The 15,507-nt window shown below is 32.5% G+C and overlaps 1 protein-coding gene and 1 pseudogene across 2 annotated transcripts; both read right to left on the bottom strand.

The window, feature by feature from the left end:
• Positions 1 to 403: 403 nt before the first annotated feature.
• BDBG_01754 (peptide-N4-(N-acetyl-beta-glucosaminyl)asparagine amidase A) lies at positions 404 to 3,072 on the bottom strand. The gene is made up of 2 exons (XM_002627037.2): positions 2,594 to 3,072; positions 404 to 2,504 (listed from the first exon to the last, which is right to left on the bottom strand). Exons 1-2 carry the CDS (start codon positions 2,925 to 2,927, stop codon positions 910 to 912), a joined length of 1,929 nt encoding a protein of 642 aa, XP_002627083.1. The 5' UTR covers positions 2,928 to 3,072; the 3' UTR covers positions 404 to 909.
• Positions 3,073 to 4,524: 1,452 nt separating this feature from the next.
• On the bottom strand, positions 4,525 to 4,613 carry BDBG_16465 (annotated as a pseudogene). The gene has a single exon. The product of its transcript is annotated as a tRNA-OTHER (tRNA).
• Positions 4,614 to 15,507: the final 10,894 nt, after the last annotated feature.

Genomic DNA, 15,507 nt, shown 5'->3' with positions numbered 1-15,507 from the left:
GAAATCACCCAGATCTCAAAGAGCCAAATCAACTGTATATATAAACATGCAATTGAACGCGGGATTTAATCCTGAACTGCCACATATTATACTTCACAATGAATGACTTAGAGATGCCCTCAAATCTGGCTGAACAACTCAGAGAAGTAGTAGCATTAAAGATACTATTCTTGTAAAAATTTAACATGATCAATAAAGATTATAGAGTTAGAAGGTGACAATGAATATAGAGAAGAAAGACAGCATGAGCAGATGAAGAAATAGAATACTCACCTGGCTGTGAGGTGAGATTGGCAGGCAGATTACACATTAAAAAGATGGCAGTGAAGACAAATAAATGAATAATCAAGAACTGAATATTCAGTATAAATTACAGTGTGAATTTCCGCCAAGATTTATGGCACTGTCTATCATTGGCTGAGACTTTTAAAATAGATTTTATATCTTTTTACTCGGAGTCCTCCCCATCGAACTCGTGTTACCCCTCGCCACGTTTTCAAAAACCCATTCGCAGCACTCGAGATTTCAATACTTAACTAACTATCTTGTTTCCGTTGTAATTAATATATCCACGTACCCCCATCATTGCGAGTAAGAGTCATGCTGGGGAGCTTGGGTCATGTCCGTTATTTGCTCTTCGCCGCACTTTGGGTCATTTTCGTGGTGGTCGATGCTATTCCAGATCGCGATATAGCATCGAACTTTACTTACGACCGGGCGCAACCAATAGTATCCGGAATCATGCTTGGCGGACATTTTTCAAGCCAGACCTCGGCCTAGAAAAGCATGAGAGGAATGAATTTGAGCCATGGATGAATAATATCTTGATTTTCACGCAGTCAGGTCATGTCTGAACAACCAACAAAACTAATAATAACCAGCGGCTCCTCCCAGTCCTTAGAGGAATGCTCAGGGCCTCTTCCTCCCTGGGCCTCTGCCTAACATTGCTTTGATACTCTCTCTGCCCAGGGGTCCATCTTGATCTGGTGACTGGTGCAATCCTGGAGACTGGTCATATCCTTGGAGAACAGTTCCATTAACCGCCCTGACTCTTACGTCGTAAGTGACCCCCGCTGAACTCTCTTTGAACACCTCTGTGGTATCGCCTGTGGACCGTGAACTGCCGGACATGGACTGATACGTGGCTTTGCCAAACTGCGTCGCATCGAATTGGGATGGCCCCGTTGTGAGGGTATAAGGGGAATAATAACTGAAATCACTTTGGTAGTAGAACTGCAAACCGCGAGACATCGAGGCGTTGATTTCTAGACCGCTAACGCCGGAACGATACACTGAGTGGACCTCGAGTGGATAGGAACTGGCTGTTTTGCTAACAATGATATCCTTTTCACTCATAAAATCAAGAGACTCTGACGCAGCATTTGTCACCTGTTTAGTCAATTGCGCCCGACCTTGATCGGAAAGGGACGCGGAGTTGGAAAAAGTGAGGCTTTGAGTCCAACGCGAAGAGGGAGATGTGACGCTTAGTGACCTATAAATTTGAACCGTATACGACAGAGATTCATTCATGCCCGTGGCTGGATTCTGCTGCCATTCATGTGTAATATTCGACGCAAACTTCGTCAAAGTAACCGGCCCGGAATCGCTGCCCCCCTTTATTACGGAATCATTAACCGTCACCTCCCCACCAAGATAAATGAAAATCTTCCCTGTTACGGCCCAGTAAGATCCCACCGTTTCTGAGTTCTCTGCAACTCCATCTTTAATATCTCCAAGACCAACAACGTTTATCCCAAAGGAATGAGCTTGGCCATCAGTCAACAGCGGCAAGAATGGGGTAATATCTATTTCTGCCTCGCGGAGATCAAAAGCATCAATCCCAACTATTGGTCTCCAAAAACCAGGAGCAATCCCCCCAGTGAAAATGATTGGAAAGGGCCATACAACTCCAGCCATTTGGCCATCTATGAAAAGCTGTACCTCCCGAAAAGGGGAGTGACCGTAGAGTGGTCCTGTTGTTTTGTTAAACGTATATATGTCTGATGATAGAACATTGCTATACCAAAATTCCTCCGTAGACTGACCACAGGCAGATATGGACACGACCGCCCGTGAAGCATCGTTGGGTACGACATGTGTCACAGTTGCGTTATCTTCCGGAATATTGAAGGCACTTGGAGAATCCTCTGCTGACCGCCGTGCGGAGATAGGGAGAATAATATCTGCCGTTCGAATATCATGAAGCTGCAAAGAAAACACTGCTGTTAACGTCACATCGAATAGGCCGGTGTATATGTCGTCGATTAGGTTCCCAAGATCAAAAATTAGCTTTTGAGGCTCCGTCCAGAGCGCTTTGTAGAGTGACATGTCTTTGACATAGGTCCAAATAATACCATTAGGTGTGGGCTCTGCAGTCGATGTTCGGAATACTTCGATATCTCCGAGAAACATAAGCGCGAGTCTGTCGAACTGGCGGCCCTTTGATGTAACAGTCATGGTCATGATTACAGTGTCGAAATCACATTGAGGAGGGACATAGTTTCCTTTTTTTTTTTTTTATATATGTGAATCGATGTTCAGTAATGCGATATAAGTAACAATTGATTAATCCCAAAAAAAAATCCGAACTTACCCACAAACGGATGGCCATAGCTAAAACCAAACTCATGTCTCATCAATAGAAGTTCCGTGTTGCATCCGCCTCCTGGAACTTGGTGCGGCGGTTCACTGGCAACCGCCTTGTATACCTGGAATACTCGGAGCTGCGTGCTATCTGACTGAAGAACCTTTTGGCCTGGTAATACTGAACCAGGAGAAGCTGCGCATCCGTACAGAGTTGCAAGAAGAACTGTAAAGATGCATAGAATGAAAGTTGTAGGCCTGAGTCTACTACTCCCCCGACTTAGGGCCTGCATCTCATCTGGGGTAAGGAGTGAATTCTCATCCATCACGAAGCAATAGGACATATTGCAATGGGCTGAATCTTGCTTTGTTTATATCATGGAGCTGGAGTGTCAGCCTCAAAATTGGGCGATGTTTAAAAATGAGAGTTGCAAGAGAGGATTTATTTAGCTTGTCCTTGTAAAATGAGCTAAATAAATAGGCTTCACAACAGCAATTCAAAGATATAACTTAGTGGCATGGCATTCATATCAGAAGATAATCAACTTCTCTACGCCTTTGACATTGAACAGCTCATGTCACAAGAGTGAGGTAAAAAAGTTTTTTTATTCTTTTCTATCCAGATAAGGATTATTTGCTTCGCTTCGCTCCGCAAATATATGATGAAAACCCTGGTCATTAAAAGTGGAGAATTTCCTTTTTGAGGTTCTTGGCGTGAATACAGCTCACTGATTGGTGTAGAATTAAGCAAAGTGCAATTCTATGACATTGCACTATATCTCTGCACACTTACAATGTGTTCATCTTTCATCTCATCAACCATCTACTCTGTACAGATTCTTGAATAATAGATCACACATTTCATCAACTATCTACTCTGTATAGATTCTTGAATAATAGATCACACATCTCATTAATTATCTACTCTGTACAGATTCTTAAATAGATAACACATCTGATCAATCATCTCTCATAGATTCTCAAGAATGAATAACATATTAAAAGTCTGTGTTTACTGCTTGTGAAACCAGTCTCTTAATTAATTCATTTCTTTACAGTGTTCTACTACTTCTACAGCTGTCTGTCTTCAATACTGCACTCAGAGAACTCAGGTATTATAATCTTCTCTTATTACATCTTTTCTATCACTGATTATCTCTTTACACTGTGTAGAACTGTAAATGAATACATGCAGTGAAATCAGATTCTTCTACAGTCACAGATTCTGTGATAAATGAGTCTGAACTCTCTCTGTCATTTCAGACATGTTAATACTTTATATAATTAACAGCAGTCTCTCAGATCTGTGAATAGTCTTGTAATGTAACAGAACTGAAGTGATGACTAGTCAGTGATATTATGTAGAGATAGTTGTTTAAGAAGCTGTATAAATGAGCTTGACTATCTTACTTAAATAGTAAGCTCATAGACTACAGAGTTATTACAAGAATATCACAGATATGATACTTAGTATACTAAGAAGATTGTATAAGATATGCAGTAACTCTTGTATATATTTCTCTAGAAGAAAAATAAATCACTGACTTCTTTAATAAGAAGTCAGTATCTAGCTATTTTATATAGATAATGAGCAGACACTCTTCTCTCATTTCATAAGTAAGAATAGTCAGAGTGATATCTCAGTGATATTTTATTATTATTATTATTATTATTATTCTTCCATTATACTCATATGCAAGCGGAGCTTATGATGAGTCCTTGCGTGATGTTAAATACAGGCCAAGTGTTGGTTATACAGGAGGAAATACAGGTGTTGAGACCATGTCAAGATAACAAGAACATAGGAAATACAAAGGAGTGACAATTAGATACATGCGATAATAACTTCCCAGCCCAGGAACATAGAGCGATTTTATTGGAGCGATTTGTACACCTCTGTATTTATTAGGAACCTGAGGTGCTTGGGTTCCGGATTTAATGTATCCCCTGCGGGTTTCGAACCCACACGCCTTGGTTTCCCACGCCAAGGCGCTACCGGGTGGCCGCATTAACCATTCAGCCACCGGGGCAGTGATATTTTATTATTAAGAAAGAGTAATCTACTGATCTTATATAGAAGTGAGATTCTTATATTTATTAATTAAATCTTTCTATAATATATCTGAATAATGTTATAAAGTATTCAGATAGTCTGTGAAATGAACAGAATCATCTGTATAAAAATAATAAGCTGTGTGAAACTATAACAGAGTCTTAGTATGACTAAGAGTATGATAATACTCTTCTCTTTAAGAGCATAGTTCTGATGTTCTCAAAATTATCAGATTGAGAGTTATTTTTGTTATATAACAATAGTTATCAATCAATTGACAGTATATATACTGTATATGATACTAAGAAATAGATGAGTTTTTCTACTGATTGTATAGATCTTTCTTTACTTATCTTCATTTAAATTAAATACATAATAAGTGAGTTTCTTATATATTGATTTAAGATGTGAAAAATATAGTTAATAAGTGACTTATAGATCTCTCATTATATTTCATTCTATATATAAAATTCTCTATAAAAGTAATGTATTTTAGAGATAAAGTTAATAGTAGTGATAGAATTTTTTGAAAAGATTCTTCTTCTCTCTGTGATATATTTTTCTTCTTTCTTTCTTCAATTGCAACAGTGAGTGCATGAGAGTATTATTCTTAAAGAATAATAAAGAACTTATTCTGACATTTTCTAGTAAGTAAATGTCTTTATAATGCAGCTGCAGTCTTCATAACTGTTAAGAAAGCTTAGTTAAAGGCAGAGACAGCAGTATTGATAAACTGTAAGAGTATCACTTTCATTATCACATCTTCTTCTTCTTCTTCTTCTTCTACTTCTCTTACAGCTATAGTGATAGTTGTTATATCTTACAGTGAGATATTATCTCTTCTATTAATTAATTCATTCATGTTCAGTTCTTTCTCTGCTCTCTTTATCACTGTTGTAATATCATCTCTCTTCTTAACTAACACAGTGATGTATGACTCTATGTGATTATTCAAAGAGAAACTCAGAGAGAGCTTGATTTCAGAAACAGTGACTCTGAGAAGCTCAATCTGTAGTTTCTCTTTCATAGCACACTCAAGCTCTGCTCAGAATACTGCTGAGTTGAGTCTGCAGAATTCTGCAGTTTCTTTATCTTCTCTCTATAAGAAGACTCTGATACAGTCTCTAATCAGCACTGCTACTTGTCTGCACTGTGTTAAGTAGCTGAAGAAGAGAGAGATTTTATATATCTGTTTCTTCTCTTACTTTCATTATTTCTATTATATCTGTAACAATAACTTCTGTCTCTCTATAAGTATTATCTTACAGAAAGATATCATATCAGCTCTGATAAGAAGTCTAGATACTCAAGCAGTACAGAGTAAGAATCTCAGAGCTTTAAGTATTGATAAATTCTATCAAGACTGAGAAGATTCTTCTTACTCATCTGTAAAAGAAGATGAAAGTATGAGTCTCTGAGATGAAAAAACATCTTAGAATAACTGACTTCAAGAAGAGATCAGCTGATGCTGCTATTGAAAGCATTACAGAGATTAATCACTGATTGAAGAGAATCTCACTTCAGTTAAAACAGATGACTGAGATGCTTTGTAAGTTAATAAGTTAATATTTTATACATTTCTTATACTCTTCTGCAGTGCTGCAGCACTAACTTCTCAGCAGATAAAGATATCAGTATCAGAGACTTCAACAGTGAAGAATAAGTTTAATGAGAATATAATTATTAATGAGTAGACTCTGATCTCTCTTTTTACTTTTTCAGCAGACTGCAGTCTTATTAGAATAGCAGCAGTCTATAAGTTAATAATATTAATCTTTTTTATTGATTTTAAATATTTCTTTCTTTTCTTATTAACTGCTTCAGAAATTTTACACTTGTATAGTCTCATTAAACTTCTAAAAAACTCTTTGAGAGAAAATAGAAGAAGAGTGCTATAGAGCTTATAAGACACTGACTTATTATTACAAGATTATCTCTAAAAAAACTCTTTGAGAAAAAATGAGAAGTTTTAAGCAGTATTTCTTATTCAATATCTCTGACATATAATGAGATAATCTCTACTAGTCATCTCATAACTTGTAATCTCTTTCTCAGCATTTTTCAAATACTCAAGCAGTTTTCATGAATTCTCTGACAATGAATAATCTTCTCATTTAATGAGATATTGAAGCTTATTATAATATATTCACTTATTTAATATTTTCTTCATAAGATATTCAATATCACTCTTAATCTTAATACTATTTAGCTGAGACAGCTCTGCTCTGAGATAATGCTTATAGAGCTTTAAATAGAAAATGTGAAAAATAGAATGAATTGATTTCAATTCTGTGAGTAATTTTAACTTATATATCTGCTTACTTATTACTCTTGTTACTGAGAAAGATTCTAGTCATTACTTACTGAGCTTCTTACACAGTCTTATTATCTTGATATTCTTTACTGAAAGTAGTACTTGATTCTCTATCAAGAACTTCATTGAAAGATGTTTTTAATTATAGTATTTTATCTACTGCTTCTAAGTGTAGTGAATACTTTTTATCATCTTCTTATAAATTTTATTTAAAAGTTTTAATCTTACTTTTACTTCTAATACTGAGAAGTACTCTATTCTCTGTATCTGTTTGATATTCTGACTGTCTATTTCTCTCTTTGAAATATTATCTGTGATATTACTGAGTAATAAAGAATTATATTTATAATAAGCATAGAAAGAAGATATCTTTAAGATTACATTCTTTACATTGTTATATATGAATTCAGTGATTAGAAGATGTTTGAGTCAATCATTCTAATAATATGAATAGAATACTTAAAGATACTGTTCTAGTATCTGATTCTGATATTCAGTCTGACTATCTGTCTGTGAATGAAATGCAGTACTGAGAAGATATCTTATTATAAGATAATAGTAAAAAGTCAATTAGTATTTACTGATGAAGAGGAATTCTCAATCTATTATTAATGATTTCAGAGCACTGTAATCATAAATAATGATATCTAAAAATAGATCAGTTAATTCAGAGACTTTAATCTTTTTATAAATAGAAATATATTTAATCATCTTCATGAAATAGTTAATAATGATTAAAATTGAGTCATATTCTTTGACTCTTATTAACTTTAGCAGATTAACTATGAAATTCATCAATAGATTCTGTTATAATCTCTTTAAAATAGACAGTGATATCAACTTACTATATTACTTATATCACAGAATCTTTATTCTTTGATAGATATTATAAGTCTTAATATACTCTTTGATATCTGTTCAGAGCTTGTCTTAAATATATTTATATTTTAGAAGCTTCTCAGTCTTCTCTAACTTAAAGTATCTCATATGAGAATTATTATAATGAATTCTCAATAACTTCTGACACACTACTCTGCTATAAGAGATAAAAACTGAATCATTTAACAGTAGAAGTTCACATTCTTTTAGTTATCAGTGACTTGATTTCTTAGTAGTACTACTCTGCTCAGAGTCTGTCTCTTTCAAGTTTAAACTGAATTCTTTCTTTTTCAACTTCTGAATTCAAGCTGTAGTAGAGATATCTCTCTTCTATAACTTATTAATGAATTTCAAAAGTAGTCAGATTGAAAGATTATAGACTGTTTCATTCTTTATTAATTCAATGATTGTAAGATATAATATGAGAAGCTCATAATCTTCAGTATTAGTTCTCTACAAAGACCTGAATTTTCTTTCATCTTCTATACTGAGTTATACAGCTATCTTATCAGCATCATTTCTGAGCTTCAGAGAATCTCAACTCTCTATAGTCAGCTTCTTCTATAGTGATAATAGAGATTCTTTTATAGAATTCTTCTTTATATTAACAATATTATAATCAGGCTGTTTAGATAGTATATCAGTGAGATTAAGCTAATCTGAACAGTATCAGATATAGAAATCATACTTTAAAAGCAGCTCTACTCATCTGACTTGACATTCTGTCAAGCTCTTTATTGTCAAGAAGTAATACAGATTTGTATGAATAGTGAGAACTTACACTGAGTATTTACTACTCTGAAGATAATATTATCAAATCTTAAAGAATTCAATAATTACTAATATCTTCTGAAAAAGCCTTCTCTCACAGATAATTTATTATCTGTATTCTTAGAGATGATTATTCTCTGATTCTTTCAACATTGAAAGATCTTCAGTGTCAACTGTGAAAAGATTTCACAGATCTTATTCTTAGATGCATCAGTCTCACACTGACTGAGTAAGTTAGAGTTAAAGTAATTCAGTATTATAATATCTGTAAAAGCTTATTTTAATTCTGTAAATATCTGCATAGTATCTTGAGTGAGAATAAATAGTCTTATTTTTCTATCTTTCATACTTCTCTTTAACAGATCTGTAAGAGAAGCAGTAATCTGTGAATATGCATAGATAAATCATCTGTAGAAATTCATAAATTCTAGAAATATTTACATCTTACAGTATATCTGCAGCATCAGTCAGTTCTTAATGACAGAGACTCAACTTCTGTTCATTGAAATGCTGTTTATCTTAATAATATAATCTAAGAAATCAATCTCCTGCATGTAGAATGAGCATTTTTCAGTATTTATATAGAGTTGATACTGTCTCAAGCAACTCAACACTTCTCAAATATGAGTATCATATTCTTTCTCTGATTTTGAGAAGATTAGAATATTGTTCAGATATACTATACAGAAGATGTTAACAAGACTCTACAGTATCTCATTTATATAAATCTGAAAGATGACTGAATCATTACAAAGATCAAAAGATAAAACAAGATATTTAAAATTACTGTACTTAGTATGAAAAGCTGTTTTTTAAATATTATCTTCATTAACTCTGATTCTATAATAGACATCTTATATATCAATCTTTGAGAACATCTTTGCTTCAGATAATCAATCAATCATCTCATTAATTAATAGTAATGAATAGTAATTCTTAATTATTATCTTATTAAGATCTCTGTAGTCTACATATAGACATAGTCTATCATTCTTCTTGAGTACAAAGAGTATAGACATCTCTATCAGACTCTTTGATAAGTGTATTCAGTTCTTTGATTATGCTTCTTCAAGATATTTATACAGAATATTCAATTTCTTTACAGATAAGTTGTAAAGAGACCTGTACAGTATTATTACACTATCTTCAAGATAAATCTTATATTATATCTTGATATCAGAAAACTTCACTACTTCTCTTTCTAAAAAGATATTCTTATAATCTGTAAAGAGATGTTATATTTATCTGTCTTTAATAACAGATACTGCTGCTAATCTTGCAGTGAGAGTAATAACTTTTTCATCTATTCTTAAGTCTCAGTTATCTGTTATACAGTATATTGACTCTATCTTTTTCTCAAGATTCTTCTAATGAAACTCTTCAGATTTCTCTATCACTGTCTCTTCATTAGTAAGATGATATTATCACATCTAAGTGACTCAGTCAATGAGAGAATTATTTTCTCTTAATTACAGAAGATCTAGAATGACATTCTCATCTGTGATATTAACTATATAAAGAAACAGACTGCTCTTCTTAAAGATTTCTTCTAAGTCTGTGATCACATACTTCACTTAAATTATGTCAAAACAGTGACATTTTATTTCATCAGTAAATTTCATATAATCTGACAGATCTATCTTCTTTCAACTCTTTATCAAAAAAAAGAAATAGAATATAAAGTTAGTATTCATCTCAGAGTTGAGTAGACATCTCACTGATATCTTCTTATTCAGAGTATACATTGTGATCATAACATGAACTCAGAGATGTGAGAATTATCAATTCTTCATTTCTTTCTCTTCTTTATCTTTCATGAATATATTTGTCAGAAGAGAAGTTAACTTTAAGAAGATATCTTCTCAGTTTCTTCTCTTCTTCAGCTTATTACAATCACTGATATAGTGATTATCAGCTTCACAGTTAAAATAGAGATCTTTATCAAATCTTTTTTAATATTTCTTTGTAGTGAGTGAAGAATCAGAATACTTAAAATTCTTCTTTACTTTCTTTACACTGAAGCTGTCACAGTGCTGTTTAGATCTTATTATTAATTACTTAGAAGAGATCTTATTGACCTTTTTCTCAAAGAATTGATTATTCAAATAGATTCAGAAAGTCAGATTGACAAGCTCAGTGTAATTAATTAATGAACTCTGATATTATAATATTATTATTCACATCTTATGAGTCAGCTTTGTAAGATAAAGCTGTATTTTTAATTGATTCAAATCATCAGTCAATTCCTCTCAATATTCTTCAAATCTTATATTAAAATTGAAAGAATTCTCATTATCTTATTAATATAATAAGTTGAATTACTGTACTGCTGTGAAGTCATAGTTACAGTGATCTTTAATTTAATTCAGTAGAAAGTTCTTGAATTCTTTTTAAGTTATAATAGTATTGATATACTCAAGCTCTCTCTTCTTGATAATTCAAGTAGTCACAGAGATGTCTTTAAGAAGATTGACAGTGTATATTACTTATATCTCATGAGTATTATACTGGCTCAGATTAAGGCAGAATTTTCATTCAAGAGTACAGATAAAGCTGTGAAATTCAGATAAGATGTTTTTCTTATATCTCAGAGAATATCTGATCTTAATCTCTCTATCTTCATAATAAATGTAGATGTGTAGAGGCTGCAGTAATAGTAGAGTGATTGAAAAGCTCATATCAAATTATACAGTAAGTTCAGAAATCTCAGATTTCTGCTGAGATAGAGATATACATACTCTAGAAAATGATATAATGTTTCTCTCAGAGAGTGAGATCAGATCAGTCTCAGTGTGAGTGTATGAGACTATATCAGTCTGTTAGAGCTTAACTGATTCAAACTTGTAATCAGATTAAGTAATTTAAATTGTAATATAACAGAACTGAAGCAGTGACTAGTTAGCAGTATTATATAGAGATAGTTATTTAAGAAGCTGTATAAGTGAGCTTAACTATCTTGCTTGAATAGTGAGCTTGTAGACTACAGAGTTATTATGAGAATATCACAGATATAATACTTAGTATACTAAGAAGATTGTATGAGATATACAGTAACTCTTATATATATTTCTCTAGAAGAAAAATAAATCACTGACTTCTTTGATAAGAAGTCAGTATCTAGCTATTCTATATAGATAATAAGTGAACACTCTTCTCTCATTTCATGAGCAAGAATAGCTGAAGTGATACCTCAGTAGTGTCTCATTGTCAAGAAAGAGTAATCTGCTGATCTTGTATAGAAGTGAGATTCTCATATTTATCAATCGGATCTTTCTATGATATATCTGAATAATGTCATAGAGTGTTCGAATGGCCTGTGAAATGAACAGAATCATCTGCATGAAAGCGATGAGCCGTGTGAAACTGCAATGAGGCCTTGACGCGGCCGGGGGTGTAACAAGTCTATTAAAACAGATATGTTATCTGAGATTAAGTTTTATCACTGTGAGATTCATAGTTCTGATGTATCTTTATTGAGAGCAGTCTGTAAAAAGAAAACTGTCATTCAAAGAGCTCACTGTGTTATCAGATGTTATAGAGAACATTTCTCATTAACTTCATTCTTAACTCAATTGAGAAAACAGCTGTGACTGTTATCTTTGATAATTAATTCATCTCTCAGTTCTGTAAATCTCTCTTCAGTCTTTCATCAATCATCTGTGTCATTATTCAACTCATTCTTAAGTCAATCTCATTTCACTTTTTCAGGCATGCTTTTATCATAGACAGCTTTTACAATGTTTTTCTTATTCTTAACTTCTCAAAGCTCTGTTTCTCAGAGTTCTACAGATCTGTTCATTAATTAACTTAATAGAAGAGTTAGCAGCTTCTTGATATCTTAGCACTCTATATAATCTGAAAGCTCAATTGATACATTAAATATAGAAGTTCTCACAATTCTTCAGAAACATAATCAGTTACAGACTGCAATTGTCTCAGATTCTTCAATAAACTCTCAGAGTTCTACTTATCTTACAGATTCAGTCATTAATTCTGATAATTAGCAGTATATACAGAAATTTCATAATATACTTGAAGATTTACAGATGAAGATCTGTAGCTGTTATTGAATTCACTGATTCAGAATGAATCTTTAAGATAATGTTTATACTCATTATCATGCTGTTGATTTGAGACAGCTGTCTGATAAGCTGTTTTTATTCTCTCAAGAGAATAATCTTAATCTCAGTGATCTTGATTCAGATCTCTCTATTCTTAGTCAGGTTGAAGAGATGTTAATTTCACACATACATGTCTTCATTGAGGTCTGTCAAGTCAGAGAACATCAGTATAAGTATAAAGACTATATTATTAACTTTCTTAAGATACTAACTGTGTTTATAATACTCTCTCACTTCTTTCTAAGAATCTTGATATTATTATATTGAAGTCTTCAAATTCAAATACAGATCTTCACTTGTAATATCAGTTTTACTGAAATTTCATGATTTGTAAAAAAGCTGTTGCTCAATAACTAATCTATCTCTGTAAAAATCATCTCAGTTATTAGAACATTGTGATTGATAAAGAGGCTTGAAATCAGTTATCTGAAAATGAAGATATCTCTAATCAGATTTCTTTTCACAAGCTTGATAATTAAGAATTAACAGTCATTGAGAATGAGAATCATTTAAATCTTGACAACTTGAATATCTCATCTGAATACTCTGATGTTTCAGATCTTTTAATCTCATAGTCTGAAGTTGAGTAACTCTGTTATGAACTTGAAATGTCACAGTGAGAACAGATTGATCATCTCACTCTGTCTTCAGCTTATAATACATCACTTAGTGAGTTTAACAACACTTACTCACTCTTTTCTTGAGCCTTTTCAACACTTTTCTTATGAGATGAAGCTGAATTCATTCTCTCTAGACAAAGAATAATTAGTCTTACAGATTACATACAGTTTCTTCTTAAATATTATGATAACTGTTTTACTCATCATAGCTGTTTTTAATATATTCTTTTCAATTCTCTATTTCACAGACAGATTAATAATCAGAACTGCTTTTTCTACAATTAAACTGACTCTCTTATTAAGAATCTCGCTCTACAGAAGCTGCAGACTGCTTTTACTGCTGATATTTCATAATCTGCTGTAATTTTGAATTCACTTACACAGTTTGCAGAGAGTCTTCATAAAATCTGTTCTTTTTAAGATGTAAAATGTTGTCAGCTATAGATCTATGTTTAAAATATCAGATCTCTGCATCTATTTCTTACTCTCTCAGCTGCAGATTATCACTGAAATAATCTAATACATCACTTCTCTGACTATGTTATTTAGAAGTGCAGTACTGATCTTGAGAGATTGAAGTTTGTAAGAGATAGTATTCATGACTATCTTACTATAGTCACACATTACTTTCATCTATGACTTACAATCTTCAAGAAAAAGATTCTAGATCTGAAATTCAAAATTCTAGATTACTGAACTTGTTATGAGTGACAAGATTATGAATCAGTGTACTCACATAGTGTATTTTAATGTAAGAATGTGCTGAATTCTGAACTTGATATGAATGAAGACTCTCATCAAGCCTTTACTGACTACTGAGATCTCATTATTACAGCTGAGAATTCTGAGCTTAATCACACTCAGTCTGAAGATGTATGATTATTTCTTTTTCTCAGTCATTCTGATCAGATAAATATTATTGAACATTTATCTACAGTTCTCAACTGTGTTCAATATCATCACTGTAGTAAAAAGTACTGTATTTATAAATATCAGATCACTGATAATCTACATTACTAATTTCACTTCTCACATGAATACTGAACTGACTGTGCTATTCTCAAATCTTTGAATAGTAGATATTATCAGCTGCATCTCTATTATAATAACTCAATTCTCAATAACTATAACAGATTGATTACAGTTAGCTGACTAGTAAATACTGACATTGCTCTCTACACTGACAGTCATGTCATTCTTAATTATCTATCTAAGTACATTGTCAAGGTCAAAACAGACACAGAATTCTATCATCAGATTATTCAATGAGTGATTTCAAGAGTCAGTTCAAGTCACTCACTGCTCTCTACAGTTGTTAAACTTATGAATTGACTCATTGAGAAGTGTGATTGATCTGCTCAGAAGATTTGTCATTTTCTTTTAAATCTTTCTTTATAAATGAGTTCTCATGAGTCAATTGCAGTTGATTGTCAGTCTGAATCTGAATATTGTTATAGCTATATTCTTGAATCTGATGAATTACAATATGATTCATTCTTTTTGAAAAAATATAAGCAGTGATTAACTGAATTTAAAGATCTTTTATTTCTTGAATTTCTTTAAATCTTTTCTCACAGTCATCAAATTAAGAGATATCTTTATATAAAATCTCAAGTGTTGATCTACTTTTCTGTTTATCAGTTTGAAACTGATTCAGAGAACTATACTCATATCAAACTTCTTCTTCATCACTCTTTTTATTAAATTGAAGATCTTAAGATTATTAATCTTCTTACTTCTTGACTCTCTTTTACAGAGATCTTTAATTATTGCTGTCTTTCTTATAATCACTCAGTTGATGTCTATGATGAAGACATACTGAAATCAGAACCTGAGTTTAAAGATGATCAGAATGATGAAGAGAAGCTTAATCTTTCTTAAGCATTGCTTATCTATCAAAATTCACAGCATGATAATGATGATCTCATTAACATCTGAAACTGTGAACAGCTTGATCATTAGTTCTTAGATTTCAACTATGATTGAAGCTCTCATGTTAACACTTATATCAATCTTGACACAGAATTTTAAAATAATATGAAGACTAACTTCTCTGCAGACACTACTCTTCATGAATATGACTCACTCAAGACTCTAGACTCTGATCAATATCTTCTTCATAATACTATTCTCTATCATTATACTGAGATTCTTAACAGCAGGTCT

The sequence above is a fragment of the Blastomyces gilchristii genome (assembly GCF_000003855.2).
Source record: "Blastomyces gilchristii SLH14081 genomic scaffold supercont1.3, whole genome shotgun sequence".
NCBI lineage: Eukaryota > Fungi > Ascomycota > Eurotiomycetes > Onygenales > Ajellomycetaceae > Blastomyces > Blastomyces gilchristii.
This window is presented reverse-complemented; position numbering and strand designations above follow the sequence as displayed.

Bases quoted from the DNA above. Each gene is read 5' to 3' on its own strand.
- BDBG_01754 (XM_002627037.2), bottom strand. From the start codon at position 2,927: ATGTCCTATTGCTTCGTGATGGATGAGAATTCACTCCTTACCCCAGAT. The intron at 2,505-2,593 runs GTAAGTTCGGAT...AAAAAAAAAAAG, and splicing joins CTATGGCCATCCGTTTGTGG to GAAACTATGTCCCTCCTCAA.